A 25,118-nucleotide genomic window follows, 5' to 3' on the forward strand; every position below is an offset into this window, starting at 1 on the left:
ACTGCCTTGGCCGCATCCCACAGAGTTTGGTAGGATGTCTCATCATTGTCATTTTCTTCAATGAAATTATTGATTGTTTCTATGATTCCTTCTTTGACAAATTGATTTTGGAGAATCATATTATTTAATTTCCAATTAGTTTTTGATTTTCCTGTCCAGGTGCCCTTACTAATTATTATTTTTATTGCATTATGATCTGAGAAGGTTACATTTATTATTTCTGCTCTTTTGCATTTGTTTGCAATGATTCTATGCCCTATAACATGGTCAATCTTTGTGAATGTGCCATGTGCAGCTGAAAAGAAGGTGTATTCCTTTTTGTCCCTATTTATTTTTCTCCACATATCAATGAAATCTAATTTTTCTAGGACTTCATTCACCTCTCTTACCTCTTATTTATTTTTCGGTTTGATTTATCTAGATCTGAAAGAGGAATATTTAGATCTCCCAATAGTATAGTTTTACTATCTATTTCCTTCTTGAGCTCTGCCAGTTTCTCCTTTATGAATTTGGATGCTATGCCACTTGGTGCATATATATTGAGCAGTGTTATTTCCTCATTGTTTATACTGCCTTTAATCAGGATGTAATGACCTTCCCTGTCTTTTTTAATCATATCTATTTTTACTTTGGCTTTGTCAGAAATCATAATAGCCACTCCTGCCTTCTTTTTCTCATTTGATGCCCAAAAGATTTTGCTCAAACCCTGAACCTTAAACTTGTGTATGTCCACCCGTCTCATATGTGTTTCTTGTAGACAACATATGGTAGGATTTTGGTTTCTAATCCACTCTGCTATTTGCTTCCGTTTTATGGGTGAGTTCATCCCATTCACATTCAGAGTTATAATCATCAGTTGTGCATTTGCTGACATTTTCGTATCCTCCCCTATTCCTATCCCCTTTTTCTTATACTATTTCCTTTTAAAGCAGTGGTTTGCTATTGAGCCGCTATCCCTTATCCCCTCCCTTGATTAACTTCCCTTTCTACCCCCTCCCTTATTTTCCCCCACTCTTTTTGTTTTTAAAGGCCTTATGAATTCCCTTCCCCTTCTTCTCCCCTCCCTTTTTTTGACCTCCCCACTCCCCTGCTCCCCTTGGTTTATCCCTTCTGACTTTCTCAGAAGGGTTAGATAAGAGTTTTATTTCCCAATGGATAGTATAGCTACTCTTTCCTCTCTGGGTTGATTACACTGAGAGTAAGGTTTGATTATTACCTCTTAATGCTCTCTTCCTCTCCTTCTTATAATAGTATTTGTCCCCTCTCCTTCTCATGCCCTCTTTGTGTGTAATAGAATATCCTATTTTTCTTATTCATTCAAGTTTTTCTTGATGTGTCCCCTACTATTCACCCCCTCTTTCCCATCCCCCATGTCATCTTAGATTATTTAGTGTTCCATCCTCACCCTGTGAATTATTCTTCTGATTACTATAGTAGTGAATACTATAATAGTGAATAGAGTTCACTACAGAGAATTATACATAACATTTGTCTACATAGGAATACAGATAATTAGATCTTACTGAGGCCCTTAAAAAGGCAAATTTAAAAATTATAAGTTTTCTTTCTTTCCCCTCTTTATCTTATTTACCTTTTCATGTTTCTCTCGATTTTTGTGGTTGGATATCAAACTTTCCATTTAGCCCTGGTCTTTTCTGTGCAAATACTTGGAATTCTTCAATTTTGTTGAATGCCCATACTTTCCCCTGGAAATATGTAGTCAATTTTGATGGGTAGTTGATCCATGGTTGCAGGCCCAGCTCTCTTGCCTTTCTGAATATTGTATTCCAAGCCTTACGGTCTTTTAGCGTGGAAGCTGCCAGATCCTGTGTGATCCTGATTGGTGTTCCTTGATATTTGAATTGTCTCTTTCTGGCTTCTTGTAAGATTTTTCTTTTGCTTGAAAGCTCTTGAATTTGGCAATTATATTCCTGGGCATTTTCTTATCTGGATCGAATGTCGTGGGTGTTCTATGGATCCTTTCAACGTCTATATTGCCCTCTTGTTGTAGGACTTCAGGGCAATTTTGCTGAATAATTTCTTTTAGTATGGAGTCCAGGTTTCTATTAATTTCTGGTTTTTCTGGAAGACCAATTATTCTCAAATTGTCTCTTCTAGACCAGTTTTCTTGGTCTGTCACTCTCTCATTGAGATATTTCATGTTTCCTTCTATTTTTTCAGTCTTTTGACTTTGTTTTATTTGTTCTTGTTGTCTTGAGAGATCATTAGCTTCTAATTGCTCAATTCTAGCCTTTAGGGATTGGTTTTCAGCTACAATCTTTCGGTTTTCGGCTATAATCTTCTGGTTTTCCTTTTCGTTCTGGTCATTTCTGGTGTTCAATTTGCTTATCAGTTCATTTGATTTCTGAGCCTCACTTTCCAATTGCAAGATTCTACCTTTTAAACTGTTATTTTCTTGCCAGATCTCTTCCATTTTCCTCAAAATCTCAGTTTTGAACTCTTCCATAGATTGTGACCCGTTTTTCTTATTTGAGGTGGGTCCGGATGCTTGTTTATTCTCCTCCTCTGTTTGCTCGGTTGTCTGGATTTTCTCTGTGTAAAAGTTGTCGAGTGTTAAAGACTTTTTTTTCTTGTTAATCTTTCTCTTCTGAACTTCCTGAGTCTGGGTAGCCATCATTAGCCCAGCAGCTTCTCAGCTTTATCCTCGTGCTGAGCAACTGTCTGCGGTCTTTTGGCTCCTGAGGTCTGAGGTCTGGTTTTTTCCAAGGCCAAGCCCCCTGGTGGACCCCCTTGCTTGATCCTCTGCTGGAGGTTCCTTTACAAGTCTCAGGGCACTGCTTCCACAGTCGTATACCTGTCTGCACTGGTTCCCTACTCAAGGTTTCAGAGCTTTAGCTCGTGGCTATGTCTGCCTCCACCCACACCTCCGCTCGCGTCTGTGCTCTGAGCCCGCGCTCAGATTTTGTGTGCGTTCTTTAGCTTTTTGGGGTCCCAAATCTTGCTGCTCTCAGGAACAGGCCCTGGAGCTGCCAATGACTCAATGGGTGCCCCAAACTTGCTCTATTTCTTTTTAGCTGGCTTCGGCGCTATAGGTGTTGTGTGTGGAGGGGGTGGGGTGGGGTGATTGCTCAGCACGCGATTTAGTGAGAGCTGTTTCACCCCTTTATAGCATGGAAATGTTCCGATTCCACGTACCTTCCACGCTGCACCCTGTTGTGGGGTTCCTCCGTTCGTCTGGACTTGTTTTTATGTCCCCTTGAGGAGTCTTGTGTGTTTTGGTCAAGAGAGATTAAGAGCTGCTTTTTACTCTGCCGCCATCTTAACCCGAAAACGTGTGTGTATGTGTTTTAATAATTATTTCAATACAATTGATTTTTTAATTATTATTATTTTAAATTTTATTTTAACAGTTTTTCCATGGTTTCTTGATTCTTGTTGTCTTCCTCTCTTCTTTCCTCCCCCTTCCCAGAGTTGACAAGCAATTCCACTGGGTTATACATATATTATCAGACAAATCCTATTTCTGTATTATTCATTTTTATAATAGAGCAATCTTTTAAAACCAAAACCCCAAATCGTATAACCATATAAAACAAGTGTTAATCATGTTTTCTTCTGGATTTGTTCTCCCACAGTTCTTAATTTATTTTCTTTTTAATCCTATGTATTTTATTTTATATGTTTAAAAAAATTCTGAGAAGGGGGCTGGCTTTACCATGCCACCAGAGGAGTTAATGACAAAAAATAACACTCAGAGCAGCTAGGTACCTCAGTGGATTGAAAGCCAGACCTGGAGATGGGAGATTCTGGATTCAGATTTGGCCTCAGATACTTCTTACTTGGTGATCCTGGGCAAGTTACTTAACTCTAACTGCCTAGTCCTTACTGCTCTTCTCCCATGGAACCAAAATTTAGTATTGATTCCAAGACAGAAAAGTATATGTAAGATGAGGGGAGAGTGGGGAGTCAAGCATAATATCTTGAGTCTCCTCACTATTCACACAGCTGCCACCTTAGTTTCAACTCTTATTAACTCTCTTCTTGACTAATACAATAACCCATTTGATCTCATCTCAAGACTTTCCCCACTACATCCTCCACCCATTTGCCAAAGCGGCTTTCTTTAAGTTCAGATCTGACCATTTCTCTTCTCCACTCAATAAACTCCTGCAGCTTCCTATAGTATCAAAGAGAATGTCCTGTTTGGCATTGGAAGTCCTAAATGACCTAACCCCTTCCCACCTTTGAACCTAATAATACAATATTTCTCTTCCTGCACTGTGTACTCTAGACAAGCTATCCTCTCTCGTGTTCCTCCAAAAAGAGTTCCATCTCCTGTCTCAGCACTTTCTCCTGAGTGTGCCGCACACTTGAAATTAACTCTCCTCTCCTCTGTCTCAAAAGCCTGCTCATCCTTCTGTACTCATTTCAAGCATTCCCTGATTCTCTGATAGCCAATATCCTCCTTCCTTAGGCTACCTTGTATTTCTTTTGTATTAACTCTAGACGGATAGACATATATACTTGTATATAAACACACACACACACACACACACACACACACACACACACACACATACACACACATTATTTCTCCCATTAGACTGGGAACTCCTGGAAAGCAAAGACTTTCTTTTTGTCCTCATATCTCTAATGCCTAGCACATAGTAAGCACTAATAAATGCTTCCTGTGTGCTTGAATGCCAACTCAAAGGGCTTTCCTGTGCTCTGCAGGCTGGCCACTTCTCCAAGGCCTTGGAATTGGCATTTGCCACCCAGCAATTTGTGGCTCTGCAGCTGATTGCTGAGGATTTGGATGAGAAGTCAGACCCAGCCCTCCTGGCTCGCTGCTCTGACTTTTTCATTGAGCACAGTCAGTATGAGAAAGCTGTGGAACTCTTGCTGGCAGCCAAGAAGGTAAGTACTTTCATTTCAGCCCCTCTCCAACTCCCAGATATAAAATGAAAGAACAGGAAGAGGAGGTTAGACCATTATTTAAAGGACTGCCCTTAACCTTAGCCTCTAGCCCATACTTCCCTATAGAGTCAGCCACATTTCATACTCTAATTTCATCCTTTTTACCTCACAGTCAAAAATGCATGCTTATTCATTGGTATAAAAGACAAATATTCTTACGTGCCTACCTTCCAAAGAAGTAGCCAGACAGACTCCATCCTGAAGGTAGCAAGAGGAACAGAAAATAAATTCCCCCTTGCTTCATTGTTACTGGGGCTCACTACTGCAGCTGTAAACAAGTATACTTTATGGTCATGGCCTCATATTGTAGGCAGTGAACTATAAGTACTCTACCAAAGTCCTTTTCAAGTGTAAAAATTTCTATAGACATTATGTGGTTTATTAAACATAATTAGCTTTTGCAAGTTGAAAAAAATTCTCATTTCTCATATCCAAACTGAAAATAACTCATAAATGGGCAATACATTTGACCTTCTAGCATCTAATATTAGTTTCCTGTTCTTCACGTATGTGCAATTTGTATCCCCTCCCCTTTTTTTGGGGGGGGGACTCTTTTACCAGGTATTTTATTTGATTCCATTCAAATCCATATCCTTAACTTCAGAATGGAGGCAAAAAATAGTTATTGCTTTCATCTTCCTCCAATGAAAATGAAGTTTCCCACGATGAGTGCCAGGCAGAGCAGGAGGGGAGAGGGGCCCATCATGGTACCAGGTCTTGTGCTATGTTTCCTCTCTGGTATCCACAACTCACTACTTTCCCTAGAAGCCCTCTGAGATTTGGCCATAGATAAGCCCATTGAGTAATAAATAGTAAAACAGAATCCCCCAGCCTGCCCAGAGATCCAAGGAAGGCTCTACGCAGCTGTGTGAGCACACTCAGTCTGCCCCATAGCAGTTGTCATGATCAGCCACTCACACATGACAGCAGGGTCTTGGTTTCATTTCAGTACCATGATGCCCTTCAGCTTTGCCTAGAGCAAAACATGATCATCACTGAGGAGATGGCAGAAAAGATGACAGTCTCTAAAGAATCAAAGGACCTTTCTGAGGAGTCACGTCGGGAGCTGCTGGAGCAGATTGCAAACTGCTGCATGCGGCAAGGCAACTACCACTTAGCTACCAAGAAATATACTCAAGCAGGGAATAAACTGAAGGTAAACCTGGCTAGGGCTGGGAGGGTGTTGGTCCTCCTGATGGGACTGATGAGAGGGCAGTATAGGGTGTCTAGAAGGGCTGCCACAGGATCAAGAATGAAAATTACCCTTGAACCTCTCTCATCCAGGAGAGAAATTTAATTAGCTTGTAACCTTTTTTTTTACTTAGCCACCTTTAGTTCAAGCCCACATCATCACTTGCCTGGATTCCTCATTTACCTCCCTGCTTTGTCTCTCCTCACCCCCAACGTATCCTTTGTACAGCTGCCATGGTATTTTCCTTAAGTGAAGATCTGATGATGTTACTTCCCTACTAAATAGAATCTCGTGGTTCTCGATGTCTCTATGATAAAATACAAACTCCTCTCTGTGGCTTTTAAGGAATGTCCTAATCTGGCTTTCCAGACTTAGACATTACCTCCACTTTCCCATTCTTCAGTACAGCCAAATTGATCTCTTTAATTCTCAGTCCTGACGATCCGTCATCCATCTCTGTGTCTTAGCAGTGTTTCACCATCACAACTGGAATGCACACTTTCCTTCCTCATCTCTGCCTCAAAGAATTTCTTAACTTTTTGAAGGCTTAGCTCAAGTATCCCATCTTCTTCCCCAAACCTTTCTTTACCCTCTCACTCCATCTCCCAACTAGTGTCTTCCCTCTGACACCGCCTTGTAGTCATTCTGTTCACACCTGTCACATGGTGAGGTGGTAAGGAAATGATTGTGGATTATCTCTGCATGAAGTCATAAAGTTTCTCTGTATTTTGTATGTCAGATGAACTGCAAGATCAGTGAGAAATTATGTGGCTCTCTTACCAGGATGTGTCTGAGAATAATGAAGCAGTTCACTCTTAGTCAGAACATTGAGCTCTCTCTTACCTAGGCAAAACAAACAACTACAGTTTTTGAGCTTTCTTTGATGAATTTAGCACTGTTGGAGAATTTTCCATTCAGGTTATCTTGTCTCCCTGCCCCGTTTTGTTAATATTGGCTTCTGATGTCTTACCTTTTTTCCAGGCCATGAGAGCCCTGCTGAAGTCAGGGGACACGGAGAAAATTGTATTTTTCGCAGGCGTCTCTAGGCAGAAAGAAATTTATATCATGGCTGCCAATTACTTACAGTCTCTAGACTGGCGCAAAGAACCAGAAATTATGAAGAACATCATCAGCTTCTACACCAAAGGGAGGGCTCTGGATCTTTTGGCTGGCTTTTATGATGCCTGTGCCCAGGTATGTATCTCTTTCCATTCTCTTGGGAAGATGAGAAGATGGGAGAACAAACCTCATGCAGTCTTGGTTGGTTCTATCTGTGCAGGTGGAGATAGATGAATACCAGAATTATGACAAAGCCCACGGAGCACTGACTGAGGCCTACAAGTGCCTTTCAAAGGCCAAACCAAAGAGTCCCATGGAACAAGAGACCAAACTTGCACAGCTCCAGAGTAAGATGACTCTCGTGAAGAGATTCATCCAAGCCCGAAGGTAATTCTCATTACAGATTGTGAGATCAGAAAGAATTGGATTTGGCTTTCTTGGACCCAGAGTGCCAAACTAGGAGCAGTTCTGGAAGCTGCTAAGAAACAAACTTCATTTTGATGTAAAGAAAAACTTCCTAACAAACAGAACTATTCAAAAGCTGAACCAACTGCCTCAAGAGGCAGGAGGTCCCCCCACCTTGGATGTCTTCAACAAGGCTGATTGACCACTAGTCATGTATGTTATAATGGGCATTCTTTTCATGTTTGCATTACATATGGTGGTCACTGAGGTTCCTTCTAATTCATAAATTCTGTGACTCTGAATTTTGGCCCTGAGAACAGCCACTGAGGTCTCCACTATGAAAGAAACAAAAAACCACTTGAGTATTTAATATCTCTGCTGAGAAATCACTTTTGAAAGCTATATAACTTGCTGACAATGTTGCCATTGCTCAAATTATTAATGGTAATCACCTTCAAAGCTGGCAGCATATTCTTTTGTATAACCTCATTGATGATACAGCTTTGTCCTTTGAAAGTAGACTTGATTTTGGGGGCAAAACAGATAAGTAATAACTAGTGTAAAATCTAACAGTTAAATGGCACCTACTATGTGCTGGGCACCGTGCTTAGCACTTTATCATCTCATTTGGTCATCACGACAACTCTGAGAAGTAGCTGCTATTATATATCATATTATATATCCTGAGTTTCCTTCAAGGCTATTTCAAGGGAAACCCTTACCTTCTGTCTTAGAATCCATACTGTGTATGAGTTCCAAAGGCAGAAGAGAGGTAAGAGCTAGGAGATAGAGGTTAAGTGACTTGCCCAGGGTCACATAGCTAGGAAGTGTCTATGGTAAAATTCAAACCCAGGATCTCCCATCTCTAGGACTGACTCTCAATCCACTAAGCCACCCAACTGCTCCCTTGAAAGCTATGCTTTACAAACCAAACCAGATAGTGAATTCAAGACCCTTTAACTGCTTTATTAGAAATATAGGTTTCAGAATGACCCTTTTCTCTCACCAGGACTTACACAGAAGACCCAAAAGAGTCAGTTAAGCAATGTGAGCTTCTCCTAGAAGAACCAGATCTGGACAGTACAATCCGGATAGGGGATGTTTACGGATTCCTTGTTGAACATTACTTGCAAATGGAGGAATACCAAATGGTGAGTGCCTCCTCTTGGCAAGATGGCATAAGGAATTTGCTGCTTTTAATGGTCACAATTGAAGGAGTTGAAAGTGATCTTGAACTTCAGTATCTAAGGGTTCTTATGCATATGCTTCTATTATTGTGGTTTTCCAAATCAATAAGCATTTTTAGGCACTTAAAGATATTCAAGACACTAAGCTAAGTGCTAAGATAGAAGAACATAGGCCTAGCCTTAGTAAAAAAATTTATACAGAGAAACAAAATATCAAGAATATTGAGAAGGGGCAGCTGGGTAGCTTAGTGGATTGAGAGCCAGGCCCAGAGATAGGAATTCCTGGGTTCAAATCTGGACTCAGACACTTCTTAACTGAGTGACCCTGGGCAAGTCACTTAACCCCATATTGCCTAGCTCTTACTGCTCGCTCTTCTGCCTTAGAGCCAATACACAGTATTGATTCTAAGGTGGAAGGTAAGGATTTAAACAAAGAAGAAGAAGACGAAGAATAAGAATAAGAAGAAGAAGAAGAAGAAGAAGAAGAAGAAGAAGAAGAAGAAGAAGAAGAAGAAGAAGAATAGCAAGGGAAATATAGAAAAAACAGGAATGGAGGGGATTTGACGTTACCTGATTTCAAATCCCATAATAAATCAGTAATTCTCAAAGCTCTCTGGTAATGGATAAGAAATAAGAAAAGTTGATCAATGGAAGAAATTAGGTAAGCAAGCCATAAAAGATAATACTTATAGCACTCTAATATTTTGTTGTTGTTCTGATTTATGGACCATTTTATTGAGGGAAAAATTATGTACATTTAAAAAAATACAGAATGGAAAAATCTTTTATAGCAAAAAAAAAAGCACTCTTTTAATCAAACAGTAAAAATGTCTTGCTATACAGAAATTAATATGCAATATGTTGTATACTAGATATTTAACCAAAGAAACAAAATGTTTAGCTGAAAACGAGTATGATCCACAACTAAAATAATTTCATAATATACATATTTACATTTACTATCACTAGAACTTAAATCTATATCAATGAATAAAAAAGAATGATAAAAATATCAAAGAATAAACAAGATAAGCATTTCATGTTTGTCTCCCTTAAAGATATAGAAGTTCAATGTCTAATAAGACAAACAAGATATTAGAATAAATATGCAGCTGGGTGATACCTTCAAATGTAATTTTTTTTTTATCCTGGGACTCCATTCTAGGAGCATAGGGCCACAACCAGTAGGCAATGGGTCACACAGTCGCTCAGGGTCACCCAGCTAGGAAGTGTCTGAGCCCGGATTTGAACCTAGGACCTTTCGTCTCTAGGCCTGGCTCTCAATCCACTGAGCTAGCCCAGCTGTCCCTACTTTAGGTTGCAGTTTCTTTAGCAGATGTAGTTTTTACAGGGTGGGGTTGCTAGCCCCACGCCCAACCCTCCTCCTTTTTCATCCGGGCTAGGGACCGTCCTTGGCCCAGGAGTGGTAAGGGTGGGCAATAGGGGTCAAGTGACTTGCCCAAGGTCACACAGCTGGAAGTGTCCGAGACCGGACTTGAACCTAGGACCTCCAGTCTCTAGGCCTGGCTCTCAATCCACTGAGCCACCCAGCTGCCCCAAATGTAATGCAGACCAAGTAAATTCGAGGCTTTTGTTTTACTCATTCCTCAGGCTGAAATGGATAGATGGACTGGATATAAAATTCTATATGGGGATGAAATTTAACAGCTCTATATTTTATTTAGGAGAAAGGGGACTGAGCAAGGTTGGTAGCACAATTTAGGCTAATTATATTTGGCTTCTTCATCCTCACTCTCAGAATCTTCTTCATCCTCCTCTTCTTCCCCCTTCTCTTCCTTAAGCATTTCCAGGTATTTGCTGGCTAAAATCTTCTTTGGTAATGTATCTGTAAGAAATTGAAAGGTTTCCAACTCTTCTGCAGTATTTGATAAATCACTATAAATAAGTGTTCTCTTTTCCTCCGCTACATTTATAGGAATAGATGGCTAGATACTGAACAACGAGTTTCATGGCTGTTGCCATGGGTACCAGTGTCTCTTGACTGATGCCAGACACCTCGGGGGAGCTTTTCATGATCACCCAGATGCAAGACAATGGCAGCGAAACCAACCTCTGGTCGCTGCATTTCTCTTTGCTTCCAAACCTGTCCACCATCTTGCCATCCCCTCCCCAGCAGTGGCAGAAATTGCACAGCCACCATTATTAATGCTCCTGCCACCACCGCAGCCCCCACAACCACCCCCCCCCCAGCACTCTAATCTTTGATATATCCCAAATCACAAAGTGCCAAGGCAAGGACTCTATTTTAGCAATAATTGTTGGGAAAACTGAGTGTCTGGCAAAAACAGTTTTAGTATGAATTCTAAGACAGAAGAGCAGCAAAGGCTAGGCAATTGAAGTTAAGTGACTTGCCCACAGTCACACAGCCAGGAAGTGTCCAAAGCCTATCCATGGGGCTCCAGTCAAAATTATCAATAGACATTTAAAAAAATCATCAATAGTCCTCCATATCCTATAGAATGAGATGCCAACATTTAGAACACTCCACAATCTGGTTCTGACTGTCTCTTCAGCACTCTTTCCCTCTACTCCCGACCCTTGTACTAATCTGGCCTACTCAAATGTCCTCTGAACCCCACTTCATCCTTTCATGCCTGATCCTTTATTTTTTTTTTAAACCTTCACCTTCCATCTTGGAGTCAATACTGTGTAAGGGCTAGACAATGGGGGTTAAGTGACTTGCCCAGAATCACACAGTTAGGAAGTGTTTGAGGCCACATTTGAAACCATGACCTCCTGTCCCTAAGCCTCTTTATGCATTGAGCCACCTAGCTGCCTCATACCTCATCTTTTCTCATGCAGCTCATGGGGGCATTCTTATTCTTTTCTCCTTAAGTCCTGTGCATCTTACAAAGCCTCACTTAAGACCTCTCCTAAACTCTTTCAGTAACTAGTGTTTTTGTCATTCCACACATATAGTTTCACAAATACATGGGATATTCTCTACTAGATTATAAGCTTCTTTAGGTCATTGACCTATACATTTTTGCAGCTCTAGCAATAAATAGCTAGTTAGCTAAATAGATAGACAAATAGGTAGATTAGATAGATAGATAGATAGATAGATAGATAGATAGATAGATAGATAGATAGATAGATAGATAGATAGATAGATAGATAGACAGACACAGTAAGCATTAACATTCAAAAAAATGATGGTTGATTGGTTAGGAAAAAACCAAGTCTCCCTATATCATCTGAGTCTCTTGAAGAAACAGCAGATGAAGTCTATTAAATATTCCTTTGCAAGTGGAATTTTTTAAAGGCTATGCTTTATTTTACCTTAACAAATGTGTGTATTAGAGCAGGCCCTTGGTTCCATGCCCTCAGTTTATCTTTTTCCATTTGTTTTTAAGCTGGAAGTAGAGAACATCTGGGATAGAGTAGCCATGTGGCGGCCTTCTGTGAGCCCGTTATCCCTACATGATTGTTCTCCAGCCCTCAGGAGCCATGCCTATACAGGCAGTTCTGCTTGCAGGGTGATGTTCTTTAAAAACAACCAGTGGGATAGTAGGTCATTTTAGTGTACAAAGTTGTTGAAAATGTGTTAATATAGGTTTGGCAGTGTTAAAGCAAGTATATAAAAAATTGTGTTCTCAAACTGTCAGCAGCTTTTAGCAATCTAGTGACTCGGCTGTCACTGAATTGACATCAACCACTGAGTCTGAAATATTAATGTGTCACACTTGTAACCTGCTGACATGACACCACAGGCTTTTGACAAAAGCTAAAAAACTTTCACACTAACTCCTAGGTATTCTTTCATTCAGTTCAAATGATTTGTTAAAACTATTTTTGCCATTTAGCAAGGACTCTGAATTTTTCCCCCCAAGTCTATTACAGGGAATAGGGGTTTTCCTGGCTCTAGCTTACATTAACATGATACATAGGGAGGATATTCATTGGGGTGAGAGTATATAGCTGTCTAAGCCTCTCTTGGTTGTGATAGCTGTGGTAGAAGGCAAATGACTAGCTGTTTTTGACACAGGCCTACAAATACCTTGAAGAGATCCGGAAGAGGCTTCCATCTGCAAACCTGACTTACTATGTGAACCAGAGGACCATGGATGCAGTGCACCGAGGACTGGGCATCCCACTGAGTCGCATCATGCCTGAGCGAATCCGCCATAATAGCATGGAAGATGGCAAGGAGGTAGATGAGGAAGTGATAGAAGAGGTGGAAGATGACACCTGACTTCCCAGATAACAGCAGTTAGCAGTAAGAGCACACTGCATCATCTGCTTTACCAGTGTACTCCTATAGTTGAAAAAACCCACCAAAAACTGTTTCCTTATTATTTAAGCACCCAGAATTGCAGCAAGAACCAGGAAACTTAGGCACTGGAGGTACCTGAAGTGAAGACAGTCGTGTGATGGTTGTTTTGTTTTTAAATTTCCATGTTTTAAAAAATATCTGATTTTATATTTAAAAAGTTGTTTTGTACCTTTATGCCTCTGAATATTAGGAATTCTAAATAGGATGGGAAATTTGCCTTTGGATGAGAGGCATCCATGAGCCATTTGGGTTCCAGTCCTCACACAATCTTAGTTTCTCTCCTGCCATTGCTAGATTAGGATGAAAGGGATCCAAAAGCCAAGGAGCAGAGATTGTCTTTAGAGTTCAGCTAGCAGTGGGAGTAACGGGGTGAAAAGCAATTCTGGATATCTATTAAAAATAGGGATGAGGACTAGACCTGTGACTTCATTATATGTATATGGTACTTTCAAATGAGGAAACTCCCTCCACTAATACAGATTAGCACCTTTTCTACACCTTGACTTTTTTTTTTCTTGAACCCTTACCTTCTGTCCTAGTAACAACTTTAAGAAAGAAGGGCAATGACAAGGCAATCATGGTTAAGGGTCACACGGCTAGGAAGTATTTGAGGGCAGATTTGAACCCAGGTCCTTCTGACTCCAGGCCTGGCACTCTATCCATGGTGCCATCTAGTTTCCCCTTATACCTCAACATGAATTGCCTAGAGTAGGGTGTCACACAAATAGAAACAGATCCCTGTGGGCTACATATTGATTTAGAAAACCACAAATTAGCTTGGTGGTGTTTTTTTTTTTTAAAACCCTTAACTTCTGTGTATTGGCTCCTTGGTGGAAGATTGGTAAGGGTGGGCAATGGGGTTAAGTGACTTGCCCAGGGTCACACAGCTGGGAAGTGTCTGAGCCCGGATTTGAACCTAGGACCTCTCGTCTCTAGGCCTGGCTCTCAATCCACTCAGCTACCCAGCTGCCCTGGTGTATTTTTATTTTATTAAATGTTTCCCAGTTACATATTCATCTGTTTCTGGCTGCACTGGACTTTAGCTAGCAAGTTTGATACCTCTGGTCCAGACCACTGAGAGGTTAATTACGTGCCTGACATCCCACAGTCAGTATATGGCCAAGGCAGGCCTTGAACCCATCTCTTCCTGACTTCAAGGCCAGTTCTTTATCTACTACCAAGATAAGGTGCTGAAGCTGACTATCCTAGCAGATTCTGGTAGTATCTCCTTGTATTTTTGGGGTAGGGAGTTGGTGGACTTGAGGCTTTGTGCTCATGGATGGCTGCTCTTAGGGCTACTCCCCAAATTAGTGTTTTATTAATTGCAAATCCCTTCCCCAAAATCAAAGGGTTTTTATGCCATTAAAAAAAACTCATGAAAATCTAATTCAGTCATGTCGAGGGAGCTTCTAGCAGCCTCTGCTTGGCTTCTTTAATAGGCAAATCTAGTGCCATGTTGCCCCATGACAGTGTTGAGACCCAAGACTCCATTAAGAACCTTCATGGCATATGGAAAGCCAAGTCCTCCATTTCCTTCCCCTCTCCGAGTTCCAGCTCTGGCCATAGAAGTCCTTGGCTTTTTCTCTTTCCTCATGGGCATCAGAAAGCTTATATTTTTATAGCTATAAATTGGTGAATGTGCAATGGAATGAAAACGACAGGAAATTAACCTAGCAAGTTGATCACCCCAACAAATCCCATCTTTGGCCCAAGAGTATGCGGCAGGGCTCACATTAGGGAAACCATTCTGGGCTGAGTCCCACACAGGCACAAGCCAGGACCTTCACTAAATGAGTCCATCCCCTTCAAGACCCTGGAACTTTGAGCTGAGCAGGGGATGGGCAAGCAAAGAGGAGAGCCTTAATTCCACTGTTCTATGGTTGCACCCTGGGCAAACAGAAGCTAGGAGAAGGAAAGCAGCTGGAGAGTAGGAGGTCAAAATCTATACTGGGGTGCTTCACCCAATCTTCAGATCCCATCTTCCTGCCATAGTTTCTCTTTGAATGGAGAACTAGTCCTGGCAACAGAAATGACACCCCTCTTTTTCATTCCTTCTCCCTCCCTACCCCCCCCATACCATTAGCTTACACCTTCAGTTCCTCTTAGAACAAAAAAACCTGAGTGGGGGGGGGGGGAGAGGTGTTAATGTGAAGAAATTTCGGAAGAGGTAAATTTCTGTTAAGACCCTTCTTTTTTCAGCATTACAACCAACACCTTCCAACCCCCCAAACAAGATTCAGTGAAAGAAAAATCTTGGAGCTGGCTTCCTTTGGCATGTGGGTGACTTCGTCCATAGCCATCAATAACCGGTTCTCTGTTCTGCTCCTGCTGTTTTTGTAAAGAGGCAGTGGCTGTACAGAGCTTGCTGTATTTTTAGCTGAAGACTCCAACTTGCCAGGCTAAAAATAGCATATTCAGTGTGCAGGGGGAGGGGAGGAAGATAGCAACTCTACTGCGTTTTCCTGCATCTGTACACTCAGTACCGGATATCAATATTTCATAGAGTTGGCTGCCACTACAAAGCCCAGATGTCAGGCCAGGCCCTTGTTTCTCCCCGCCTTCCTCTTTGCCAGCCAGGTGATGGTCCAAAAATCCTTTTGGGCCACCTGTGGGGCCAGGTTAAGGGCATCTGGATTCACTAAGAAGAACCTATTTGAAGTTTGTCTTTTAGCTTTTCCATAAGTAGGAGTGCCTGCATGGCCAGCTTCCTACAGTCTTCATCTGGGTCATTCTCTGCTACAGCTGCAAAAGAAACAAAATCACACATTCATGATATTTTTCTCTTAAAATGGAAAGGGCCCAAGCCCCTGACTGGGTCCATCATCTTATGTGTGCAAAGAGAAAATATGCTCTCTGGTGAAACTGAGGCAAACTGGCCACTTAGTGAGCTGGGAGGTCGAGTTCCATAATACACTAATAGTCTTAGGGAAAGATACCTAGGAAACAAAGAAAAGCCCAGATAACTCCACTGAATATGAGCAGCTCCACTTGAAAAAAATCTGAGAGCAGCCCACAAAGACCAATGGCTCTAACGCACCTCCAGCTCTGACTAGTAGGTAATCACTTGTATTTTTTTTTAAACCCTTACCTTTCATTTTAGATTCAATACTATATCTTGGCTCCAAGGCAGAAGAGTGGTAAGGGTGGGCAATGGGGGTTAAGTGACTTGCCCAGGGTCACACAGCTAGGAAGTGTCTGAGGCCAGATCTGAACCCAGGACCTCCTGTCTCTAGGCCCAGCTCTCAATCTACTGAGCCACCCAGCTGCCCCTACTTGTATTTTTTTTTTTGACCAAATCTTATTTGTTTGTAAGACTCCAAGAAGAGAGAAGCTGGGGTGGGGGGATAGGGAATGTAAGTGACAGGGTCCCTCTGTTGGAATTATAACGTCTTACTAAAGGAAAACTGAAACCTCCCTGGCATCGATGGCAATGATAACTCACAAACTTACTGATAGAGAAAAGGAGTGATAGAGTGATAAATCTAGCTATAAGTTTCAGAAGCAGTCAAGGAAGAAAGGCTCCTCTGACAGATAAGAGAACGGGACTGCTGAAGAGGATTTTCCAACTTGAGTTTTCCATGAGTCAACTTTCAGTAGAGGTTAAAGCAGCCATGGAGAGGACAAGGCTAAAACAAGTAGCATTAACTTTACCTGAAGTTCTGTTGACTTGGTTCTGGGGTAGGGTTAGTCAACATTTACTGAGTACTCGCTGTGTACAAAGTTGTCAGTGATGGTGCTGATTACATATAACACTTTAAGGTTTGCAAAGTGCATTACAAATATCTCATTTTATCCTCAAATGGGAAGTGGGTGCTATTATCATCTCCCTATTACAGTTGAAGAAACTGAAGGTAGAGTTTAACTGGGTCACATGGCTAGTGAGTATCTGAAGCTGAATTTGAACTCGGGTCTTCCTGATAACAGAGCAAGGAAAACGTATGTACCCAGCCTTGAAAGAGAACCATGCCATCTCAGATGGAGGCATGTGGGAGGCTCAGGCCAAGAAGTCGGAGGTAATGCTGTGGAGCTCTGTGGGAATGGTTCTATGAAGGTCCTTCTTCAGGATGGTGCCTCCAGTGTAAGCAATGGACACATGGTAGGCACTTCAAATATTGGTTGATTGACTGTAGTAAGAAAGATGCTACTATCTCTTGTATGGATGAGGATTATGATTTGGGGACATATCCAGGGAAAGTCTAGGAGAAAATCTAGAATCTTTAACTCCTCACCACAAAAACCACTTCTCTCCTAGACCTGTAGCTATGCATGGGAATCTGCCCTGGCAACTATTATTTCAGGGGATTTTAATGAGTCTGGCAAAGGAAAAACCAGGATGCACTCAGGATGTCCAAGTAGGGAGAGACTGGAACAGCAGGGAGGCCACAGGAGGAAATCCTGTACGCACAGGCCATATGCTCCCAACACAGCCTCAGGTCCTGCCCAGAGCTTAGGCTGGGGAGTGGGATTATTTCTGCCAGTCTAGCTCCAGCCTTCTGAACCCAGCTCAACATTACCCTGGAAGCGAAAGAACAGAACCAAAGTCTCTGCTGCAGCTACAGTGCCTCAAATGTCCCTTTAGTGCTCCCATCATGGGAATAACTACTCAGGCTTATGAGAAGGTAAAGCTTGAAGGTTTACAAAGCATTTTCCCCACCATGTGAACTAAGTAATAATCTCCATTTATAGCTGAGGAAACTAAGGCACAGTGAATTTAAGGAATTGCCTGAGGTCACACAGCTAGTGTCAGCCAGGACTGAACTCAAATCTTCTAAATGCAACTGGTGCCCTTTCAACCACACCATACCAACTGGGGCTGCTCCACGAGGAGGTTCTTGCCTCCCATGCTGTCGCTCAATCAAAACCCGCTGCCACAGCTTTGGGGCACTCTAGAGGAAGGAAGACCCCCAAAACTAGGTATTAAAAAGTTAAGTTTTAATGCTCCCTTAATGCTTCCAGAGCCACTCCATAACTACATACCTGCCAAGAATAAGAGGGGAATTCCCTCCCCTGAACTTTGGCAGGAAGCCTGTCATTCGCAAAGAACAAATTTTATGAGAACAAATTAAATCAATGTAGGGAAAGGGCCATACTGAACCAAGGGAAGTCAGAATGTACAAAAGCAACAATGGCTTCAGGGACTAGAATACCTCTTCTACAGACAGCCATCTGAGACTGACAGGGGAGGAAGGAACAGGAGGTCTATGTTAAGAAAAGCTACGGAGGATGTACTTGGTCTCCTCTCAGTGAGGCAGAACTCTGCATGCATGGGCTAGGAGCTAAGAATTCTCAAGCAGTATTCATTAAAGTTACATTAGATAGTCTGTTTTTTTTTTTTTTCCTAAAATAAAAGCGCCCAGAGGGCAACAGGCATCAGAGTGGTATATCACCTCTATCTGTGCTTTGGGACTGAAGTCTGTGGAGTTCTGGGGCCTGGAAGTGAAAATTCATTCTTCATAGCTCTTATCTGCTGAACTGACCTTCTTAGGTGACTCATTTAAGTCACTTAAATCACTGAATTGGCTTAAGAGTTTCCTAGGGAAATAAAGATTCAAAAAGATTGGCCTGTTAGAGCCAGCGAGTAGATTTTGGAAACAAACTCCCTGTGGTGACAAGCAGCCGTGCCCTGCTGCTCTGGAAGGAAGCCCTCCGGACCCACCCAGAATTCCTCTCCAAAATCAGCAAAGTGTTATTTCAGGTTCCCACTGCTGGGCCTCCCTCTTCACAGGCACCATATGAGAGAACTAAAGACAGCCCAAGACAGAACCACTCTTTCCACCTTAGTCTTGGGGAAATACCTATGAAGTTAGAAGAACCAAGCCCCTAAGTGGCAGCAATAACAGAACTTCCTGTCCCTTGGAAACCCAAGTACTCACTATGAGCCACTGTTACCCCGCACTGACCATGTGTGTCTGGAATGTGGCTATGAGCAGCTCTGTGCTGTTCCCCTGTGCGAACCAGACGATGGCAACATGATGGAATGAGAAAAACACTAAGTCAGGAGCCCCGGGCTCCAGAAATGACTTGCTCCTGGGGACTATGGACAAGTTGCTTCCCTCTGAGGCTGTTTCCTCAGCTGTAAAATGGGATATTAACACTTACATGGACTACTGCACACAAATGCTGTGAGGGAAGTACTTTATGAACTATTAAGAATGTAGATTTGAGTTATTCGCACCAAATCACTGAGTTCAAGAGCCACTTCCCCACTCCCACCCCCGAACAGCTCAGTCTTGTGCATTGTGTCTAGCCAGGCCCCCTGATCCCCAGGCCCTGGTTCCTTCAGACCTGGGACCCAGAGGATTGTTGGACTCATGGTCACCTCCTTTCCTATGCTAGGTAGGGCTCAGTCTTCATGGTGAGGCTTACCTGCCAGCCAGGACCTGGTTTCTAGGAGCTCATCTGTCATATCCTCTAGAAGGCGCTCTGCAGGAACACTCAAGAGGATTGAGGAGATGGCGTACAGGAGGCCTTGACGCACATACCTACCACACAGTGATAAATGGATGAGTCGGGCCCACTTTATACAAGCTACATTTGCTGCCTTTAACTTTGGCAGGCTTTTCTGGCCAGAGCCAAGTTCTTAACAAATAAAAACTTCATCAAACTGTCTTAAAGTGGCTGGTACACAAGAGGGCACTTGAGGAATTGTAAATATTACTAACCAGATACATTTCTTATGGCCCATTAGAGCCAAGTCCAACAGCTCTATTCTTATCATCAGGCCAGGTATGTGCTTCTAAATTTTTCTACCTATTTAGTAGGAAAGGTTTCCAGCCCCAAAGGTTCTGAGAAAGGAAACCACAGGTCACCTGGTAAAAGTATCTACTTGGGCCCCTAAGAGATAAGTAATGATGATATATTCAGTCTTTAGAACTGCCCACATCAAGCTGTAGCTCGTCTACATGGGCCCCTTTGAAGGCCTGGATCACATACTTCTGTCCTCTGGAATATGATGCTTAAGCAGCTTACATTCCAAACTGCCCCTAGCAACAGTCTCTCCCCCAACCACTTATTCTTTCTCCAGAGCCTATAAATATTCTTTGAAGACAGGAAGAGATCCACCCAGAAGGCACACTCACGCATCTGTATGAAAACGAAGAGCCCACACAAACTCCAGCAGCGCTTTCCCCATTGGCACGGCTGCCTAGAAACACACAAACCACAGCTGTTAGGACGTGTGCCACCCCACGGAATTGGCATGCAAAAGGTAAATATTAAATGTGACTGCTACAGAAAGGCTCTAGGACTGACTGGCCTTTGATCCAGCTCTCTGGATTCATTACCAGGCTATTCAGGCCCCAGAATAAGGTCCAGTAACAGAATCTCACCATAGCATTGATGAAAGTGAAAGCTCTGCTTCCTTCTCTACACTCAGTACAGGTGGCCATCTACCCAGGCGTTAAGATTGAGACTGTTCCTGGCCCAATCTAAGAATCACACCACGGGCCTTGGGCAAGGTCCTTACTGTCCCTGGGATTTACTTGCCTTCTCAGGAAAACAAGAGTTGGATGAAATTCTTTTTAAGATGTCTCTTAGCTCTGACCTGCTATTATGGTATTCTATGCCTGCTTTTGGCCAAATGGCAATTAAAATTTTGGCCCTAAGGAAGATGAAACCTCAATCTATGTGTTGATCAGGTTTTGCAACTCCATTTCCCCAATTCATCTTATGAAGGCAGAGGGTAGAAGGTACAAGAACAGATCCAGGTCTCATTCCCCTCTCCCCACTTACTGTGGTATTAATGGCAAAATACATCAGGATTCCAACGGTGTGAACTAGTCTTCCCAGCACCAAAGAATCCTCTCCCAAAAGATCAAAAGTCACAAGAGGCCTGCAATATGGAACAACTGAGTGAATTCTCCTATCTAGCCTGCCAAATATCAGGTTCATTCCCTTCTAGGCTTACTCAAGGAGATGAAACTGACTTCTTGGGAACTCCGCTAGCAAAGTTCTTTAAAGCCTGCCTCCTCCATCACACGAGAGGAAGAAAATGAGAAAGCTGCCCCAAGGCTGGAGCTCAGGACAGCTTGCACTTACAAAGCCCACACTTACCCCATCTGCAGCAAAAAAAAAAAAAAAAAAAAAAGAAAAGAAAAAAAGAAAAAGGCACACAGCTACCCAATTCCTCCTTTTTTCTAAACCCTTACCTTCCACCTTGGAATTAATACTGTGTATTGGTTACAAGGCAGAAGAGAGGTAAGGGCTAGGCAATGGGGTTTAAGTGACTTGCCCAGAGACACACCACTAGGAATTGACTGAGGCCAGAATTGAACCCAGGACGTCCTGTCTCTGGGCTTGGCTTTCAATCCACTGAGCCACCTAGCTGCCCCCTACCCCAAATCCTTCTTTTAGGGATGAGCAACTTGAAAGAGGGATGAAATGATAAGGCCTCCCTGATGGTCTAATTCTTCACATAATTGTAGTAAAGCCAACAAAGTGAACACTCATCAAGAGAAGCTCAGCCCCTCTCCACCATCCTGTACTTCAGAACACTCTGGATACACCAATCCTTTACTCCAGTGTCCATACCAGCATGTGACTTGCACCAGAAGAAACAAATTCATAGTAAATCCTTGGCCTCCCAAGGATTGTCAGATGCCTACAGAAGGCAATACTCTGTACTAGGTGCTATGGTCTACAAAAGTGGCTTTCAGTATAGCTAAACAAAACACACAAGTGAAACGGAGGTAGCACAGCATAGTGCAAGTAATAGCTGGTATTTATATAATGCTTTAAAATGTGCGAAACACTGCAAATGCATCCTCTTATTTCCGCCTCACAAAAACCCTATATAAAGCAATTGTATTGTTCCCATTTTATAGAAGAAGTAATCGAGACTCAGAGAATAGGAGGCACTTTTAAAAGGAGGGAATTAAACCCAGGTCTTCCTGACTACGCTAGGTCAGCCGTCTCATCTGCTGCGGCATGGTGCTGGCCATCTGAGTCAGGAGACTAGCTGTAGGCCTGGCTTTGTCACTAACCAATAGGGACCACTGGCATGTCATTCTGCCTCCTCTCAGTCTATTTCCTCATCTGTCAAACTAAGATAATATCCAGGGAATAATCAAGAGACTCAAATGAGACAAAGATGTGAAACCCTTTGGAAAATATATATAAAAAATACTACTATTAACATGTACAAGCAACCCCCTCCATCAGTACAGGAGAGGAATAGTGATGGCAGTTTTGTCCAGTGACCTTACCACTAGGTCTCTGACCTCTGGAGTGAGCCTCAGTCTCTTCTATCACCTGTGTGAAGGCAGAAGTCATTTCTCATTGACTTCTGAATCAGCACCTCCCTCATGGCCTTACACATTAGGCGCTTGATGATCATATGGTGAATCTACTGAATTCAACAGCACCCTTCATGGCTCCCCTTCACCCTAACACACAAACATCCAGAAAATCCTACTTACCTGTCAAAACGCTGAATAAGAGGGAAGAAGAAATAGCCAACCACAGAATTAAGCTTATTGGGTCCATTTGCTGTGTTGACTCTGGAAGGTCCCTGCCATAAAGAAAGAGGGTTAAAATGGCAGCTCCTCTCATTCCCTCCCTCCCTGCCAACCTCCTGCCAAGCTCCAAGGACTCTAAGACTGGCCCTGCCCTGTGGCCCTGCAGCTGCTGCTGCAAGTGTACATCTTAATTCCTCATAATGTGTGCCCTATGTCTGCTCCAAAGAGCCTGTGTGTCTGTCCCACTGTGGGGCAGGACCAGATAACAAATGACAGAAATGATACCAAATGGAAAGCATGCAAAATAAATGGAGCCACACAGGACAGAAACAATCTCTCCTCGGAGCTCAGGCTGCACTAAGAGAGATCATATAACAAAACAAAATAGCCCAAACTACTTAAGGGAAGGAGCTGACTGCTATTGACATAGATGTATGTAAATTTAAAGTTTAATATAAAAAAATGAAGTATTACCATCCCCAAACTTCATATCATATTGCTTAGTTTGTACGTTGTGAACTTTTAAATCATAGAATGGCAGCACCTGTGAGGGCCATGTATCTCTCCAGATTTACCCTTCCATCCACACACATGCACGCACGCACACAAACTGCTCTTTTCCATATAGGACCCAAAGATCCTGGCTCTACCTTGGCAAACCGACGTGTCTTGTTCTTGATCCTCTCCTCCACAATTCTCCGCCAATCCTCAGAAGGAACTCTGTTGAGACTGGGAGACAGTGGAGCAGGTGAGAGCTGGATACCAGGCTTGGCAGGACCAGGGATTTTGGTTTTCTCTAGGCTCTTGGGGCTTGAGAGTTCCTGAGCTGCAAGAATCAACACCTTGGAAGGAAGGGAGAGTCCCTGAGACTTTACTGTTCTCTTCCAGAACAACTTTAATGAATGTCAAGTCAAGAACCAAGTCCAAAAGGATCCATGACTCTCCCAAAATTAACATGTTATGTAATCAAGCATGTAAAGTGATCCAAACAGGCTATCTCTAAGATAGTCTCTGCTCTCCAGAAAGTCGTGTACTTTGCAAAAAGCCAAATATAGGTCTGAACACAAAAATTTAACTAGAGAACATTAGTATGACCCTACTCTGTGGGCATGTTTTGCTTTGGGGGTGGAAAGGGAGAGGATGAAAAGGAGCTATTTTTTTTTCATGGTACATTAACATGACTTACTGATGTCCTTCTCCCTAAGGGAATTTTGGGGAATTACTACACTATGACACCACTACTGGATTTCCCATTTTTCTTCTCTCTTAAGAACACAATCTAAAATTACCCAATTCTTCCACTCAAGTCCATTTTTATTTTTCATCCAGAATCCACAAAACTTTCTGTTCTCTTCTTCATTTCAATTGCAAAAATCTCATGGGGGTTCTGATCTCTACCCACTTGGACTGTGGCAACATTTCCCAAGTGGCCCTCCAATATAATGTACATAAGAAAAATAACCACACCCACCCACAAAGAGATACTCCAATGCTGCCTCATCTATTTTGTTTATCTGCTGCTCCCACATCCTGCCTTCATGCCTCATTCCTCACAGAACTGATGGGGGAGAACACAAAGGAGCCCAGGTACACTTACATCTAGGATGTCCATCCGCTGCCGGAGGCTGTAATTCATGGCATAGAACTGGGAAGTCAGATACTGTGCAATCTATAGCCAGCAAGAAACAGAAATTACAGCCCAGTGCTTTGCACAACCCAAACAAATTCCAGGCACGCTCTGCTAAGAAAATCAATCAGCAAAGCTCTGGGCATGCTTACATAGTACTCTACATCTGTAGGGATAAGCACTCTGTTCCTGGTCTGGTTAGAAACAGCTCTTTTCATGAAGTAGTCAAATAGGGAAAATATTTGCATTAAAATGATATGGGTTTAGTATCCAAGAATTAAACAGTGTGTGTGTATATGTGTGTGTGTGTGTGTGTGTGTGTGTGATGAAAAGCCACACACCAAAAATAAGTAAGCGACCAAAGGATACAAGTTCTCAAATGATGAATTGTAAACTATTAATCATCACTTGAAAAAATACTCTAAATCACTAGTGAGAAGAGAAATGCAAATGAAAATAACCCTGAGGTTTCACCTCAAACCCTGCAAATTGGCAAAGATAACAGAAAACCCAAAAAGAGTCAATGGGGGGGAGTCACAGGAAGATAGGCATATTCTAGTGCTGTGATGGTGAACCTATGGCAAATGTGCCAGAAAGGGCACACAGAGCTCTTTCTGTGGGCACACCTGCTGTTGCCTGCCAGACTTCATCACTAGAAAGCCAGAGGGATTAGGTGGGTGAATGGGATTTTCCCTTCCTCCTCTACATGTGCCTGAGGACATTTCTTTCATTACCTGCCTCTCTGCCCAGCAGCCCAATAGGAGCACTTCCTCCTTCCCTTGTTTGGGGTAAAAGGGGGTGAAATAAGTGGAGGGGGTGGTACTGCACTCTATCTCTAAAAGGTTCACGATCACTGCTCTAGTGCATTGCTGGTGGAGCTGCAAATCAGTATAATCATTATGGAAAGCAATTTGGAATTTTGCAAATATAATGGATAAAATGTCCATGCCCTTGATCC

At 42.4% G+C, this 25,118-nt stretch overlaps 2 protein-coding genes and 1 pseudogene across 2 annotated transcripts in view; 1 reads left to right on the plus strand and 2 right to left on the minus strand.

Moving 5' to 3' along the window:
* Positions 1 to 13,776, plus strand: part of IFT140 (intraflagellar transport 140) — a 204,100-nt gene extending 190,324 nt beyond the window's left edge. Inside the window, exons 24-29 of the mRNA XM_044657419.1 lie at positions 4,696 to 4,878; positions 5,888 to 6,094; positions 7,112 to 7,324; positions 7,410 to 7,576; positions 8,604 to 8,745; positions 12,791 to 13,776. Of these exons, the coding sequence (XP_044513354.1) occupies positions 4,696 to 4,878; positions 5,888 to 6,094; positions 7,112 to 7,324; positions 7,410 to 7,576; positions 8,604 to 8,745; positions 12,791 to 12,997 (1,119 nt within the window). The 3' untranslated portion in view covers positions 12,998 to 13,776. The remainder of the gene's footprint in view (positions 1 to 4,695; positions 4,879 to 5,887; positions 6,095 to 7,111; positions 7,325 to 7,409; positions 7,577 to 8,603; positions 8,746 to 12,790) is intronic.
* LOC123231192 lies at positions 10,353 to 10,896 on the minus strand (annotated as a pseudogene).
* A 1,485-nt stretch (positions 13,777 to 15,261) lies between the features above and the next one.
* TELO2 (telomere maintenance 2) overlaps positions 15,262 to 25,118 on the minus strand; it is a 30,069-nt gene continuing 20,212 nt past the window's right edge. The window contains exons 14-20 of the mRNA XM_044657103.1: positions 24,131 to 24,202; positions 23,184 to 23,375; positions 22,495 to 22,586; positions 20,810 to 20,909; positions 20,158 to 20,222; positions 19,445 to 19,560; positions 15,262 to 15,820 (exon numbers count right to left, since the gene is read on the minus strand). Of these exons, the coding sequence (XP_044513038.1) occupies positions 15,717 to 15,820; positions 19,445 to 19,560; positions 20,158 to 20,222; positions 20,810 to 20,909; positions 22,495 to 22,586; positions 23,184 to 23,375; positions 24,131 to 24,202 (741 nt within the window). The 3' untranslated portion in view covers positions 15,262 to 15,716. The remainder of the gene's footprint in view (positions 15,821 to 19,444; positions 19,561 to 20,157; positions 20,223 to 20,809; positions 20,910 to 22,494; positions 22,587 to 23,183; positions 23,376 to 24,130; positions 24,203 to 25,118) is intronic.

Source organism: Gracilinanus agilis, chromosome 1 (assembly GCF_016433145.1).
Source record: "Gracilinanus agilis isolate LMUSP501 chromosome 1, AgileGrace, whole genome shotgun sequence".
Lineage (NCBI taxonomy): Eukaryota > Metazoa > Chordata > Mammalia > Didelphimorphia > Didelphidae > Gracilinanus > Gracilinanus agilis.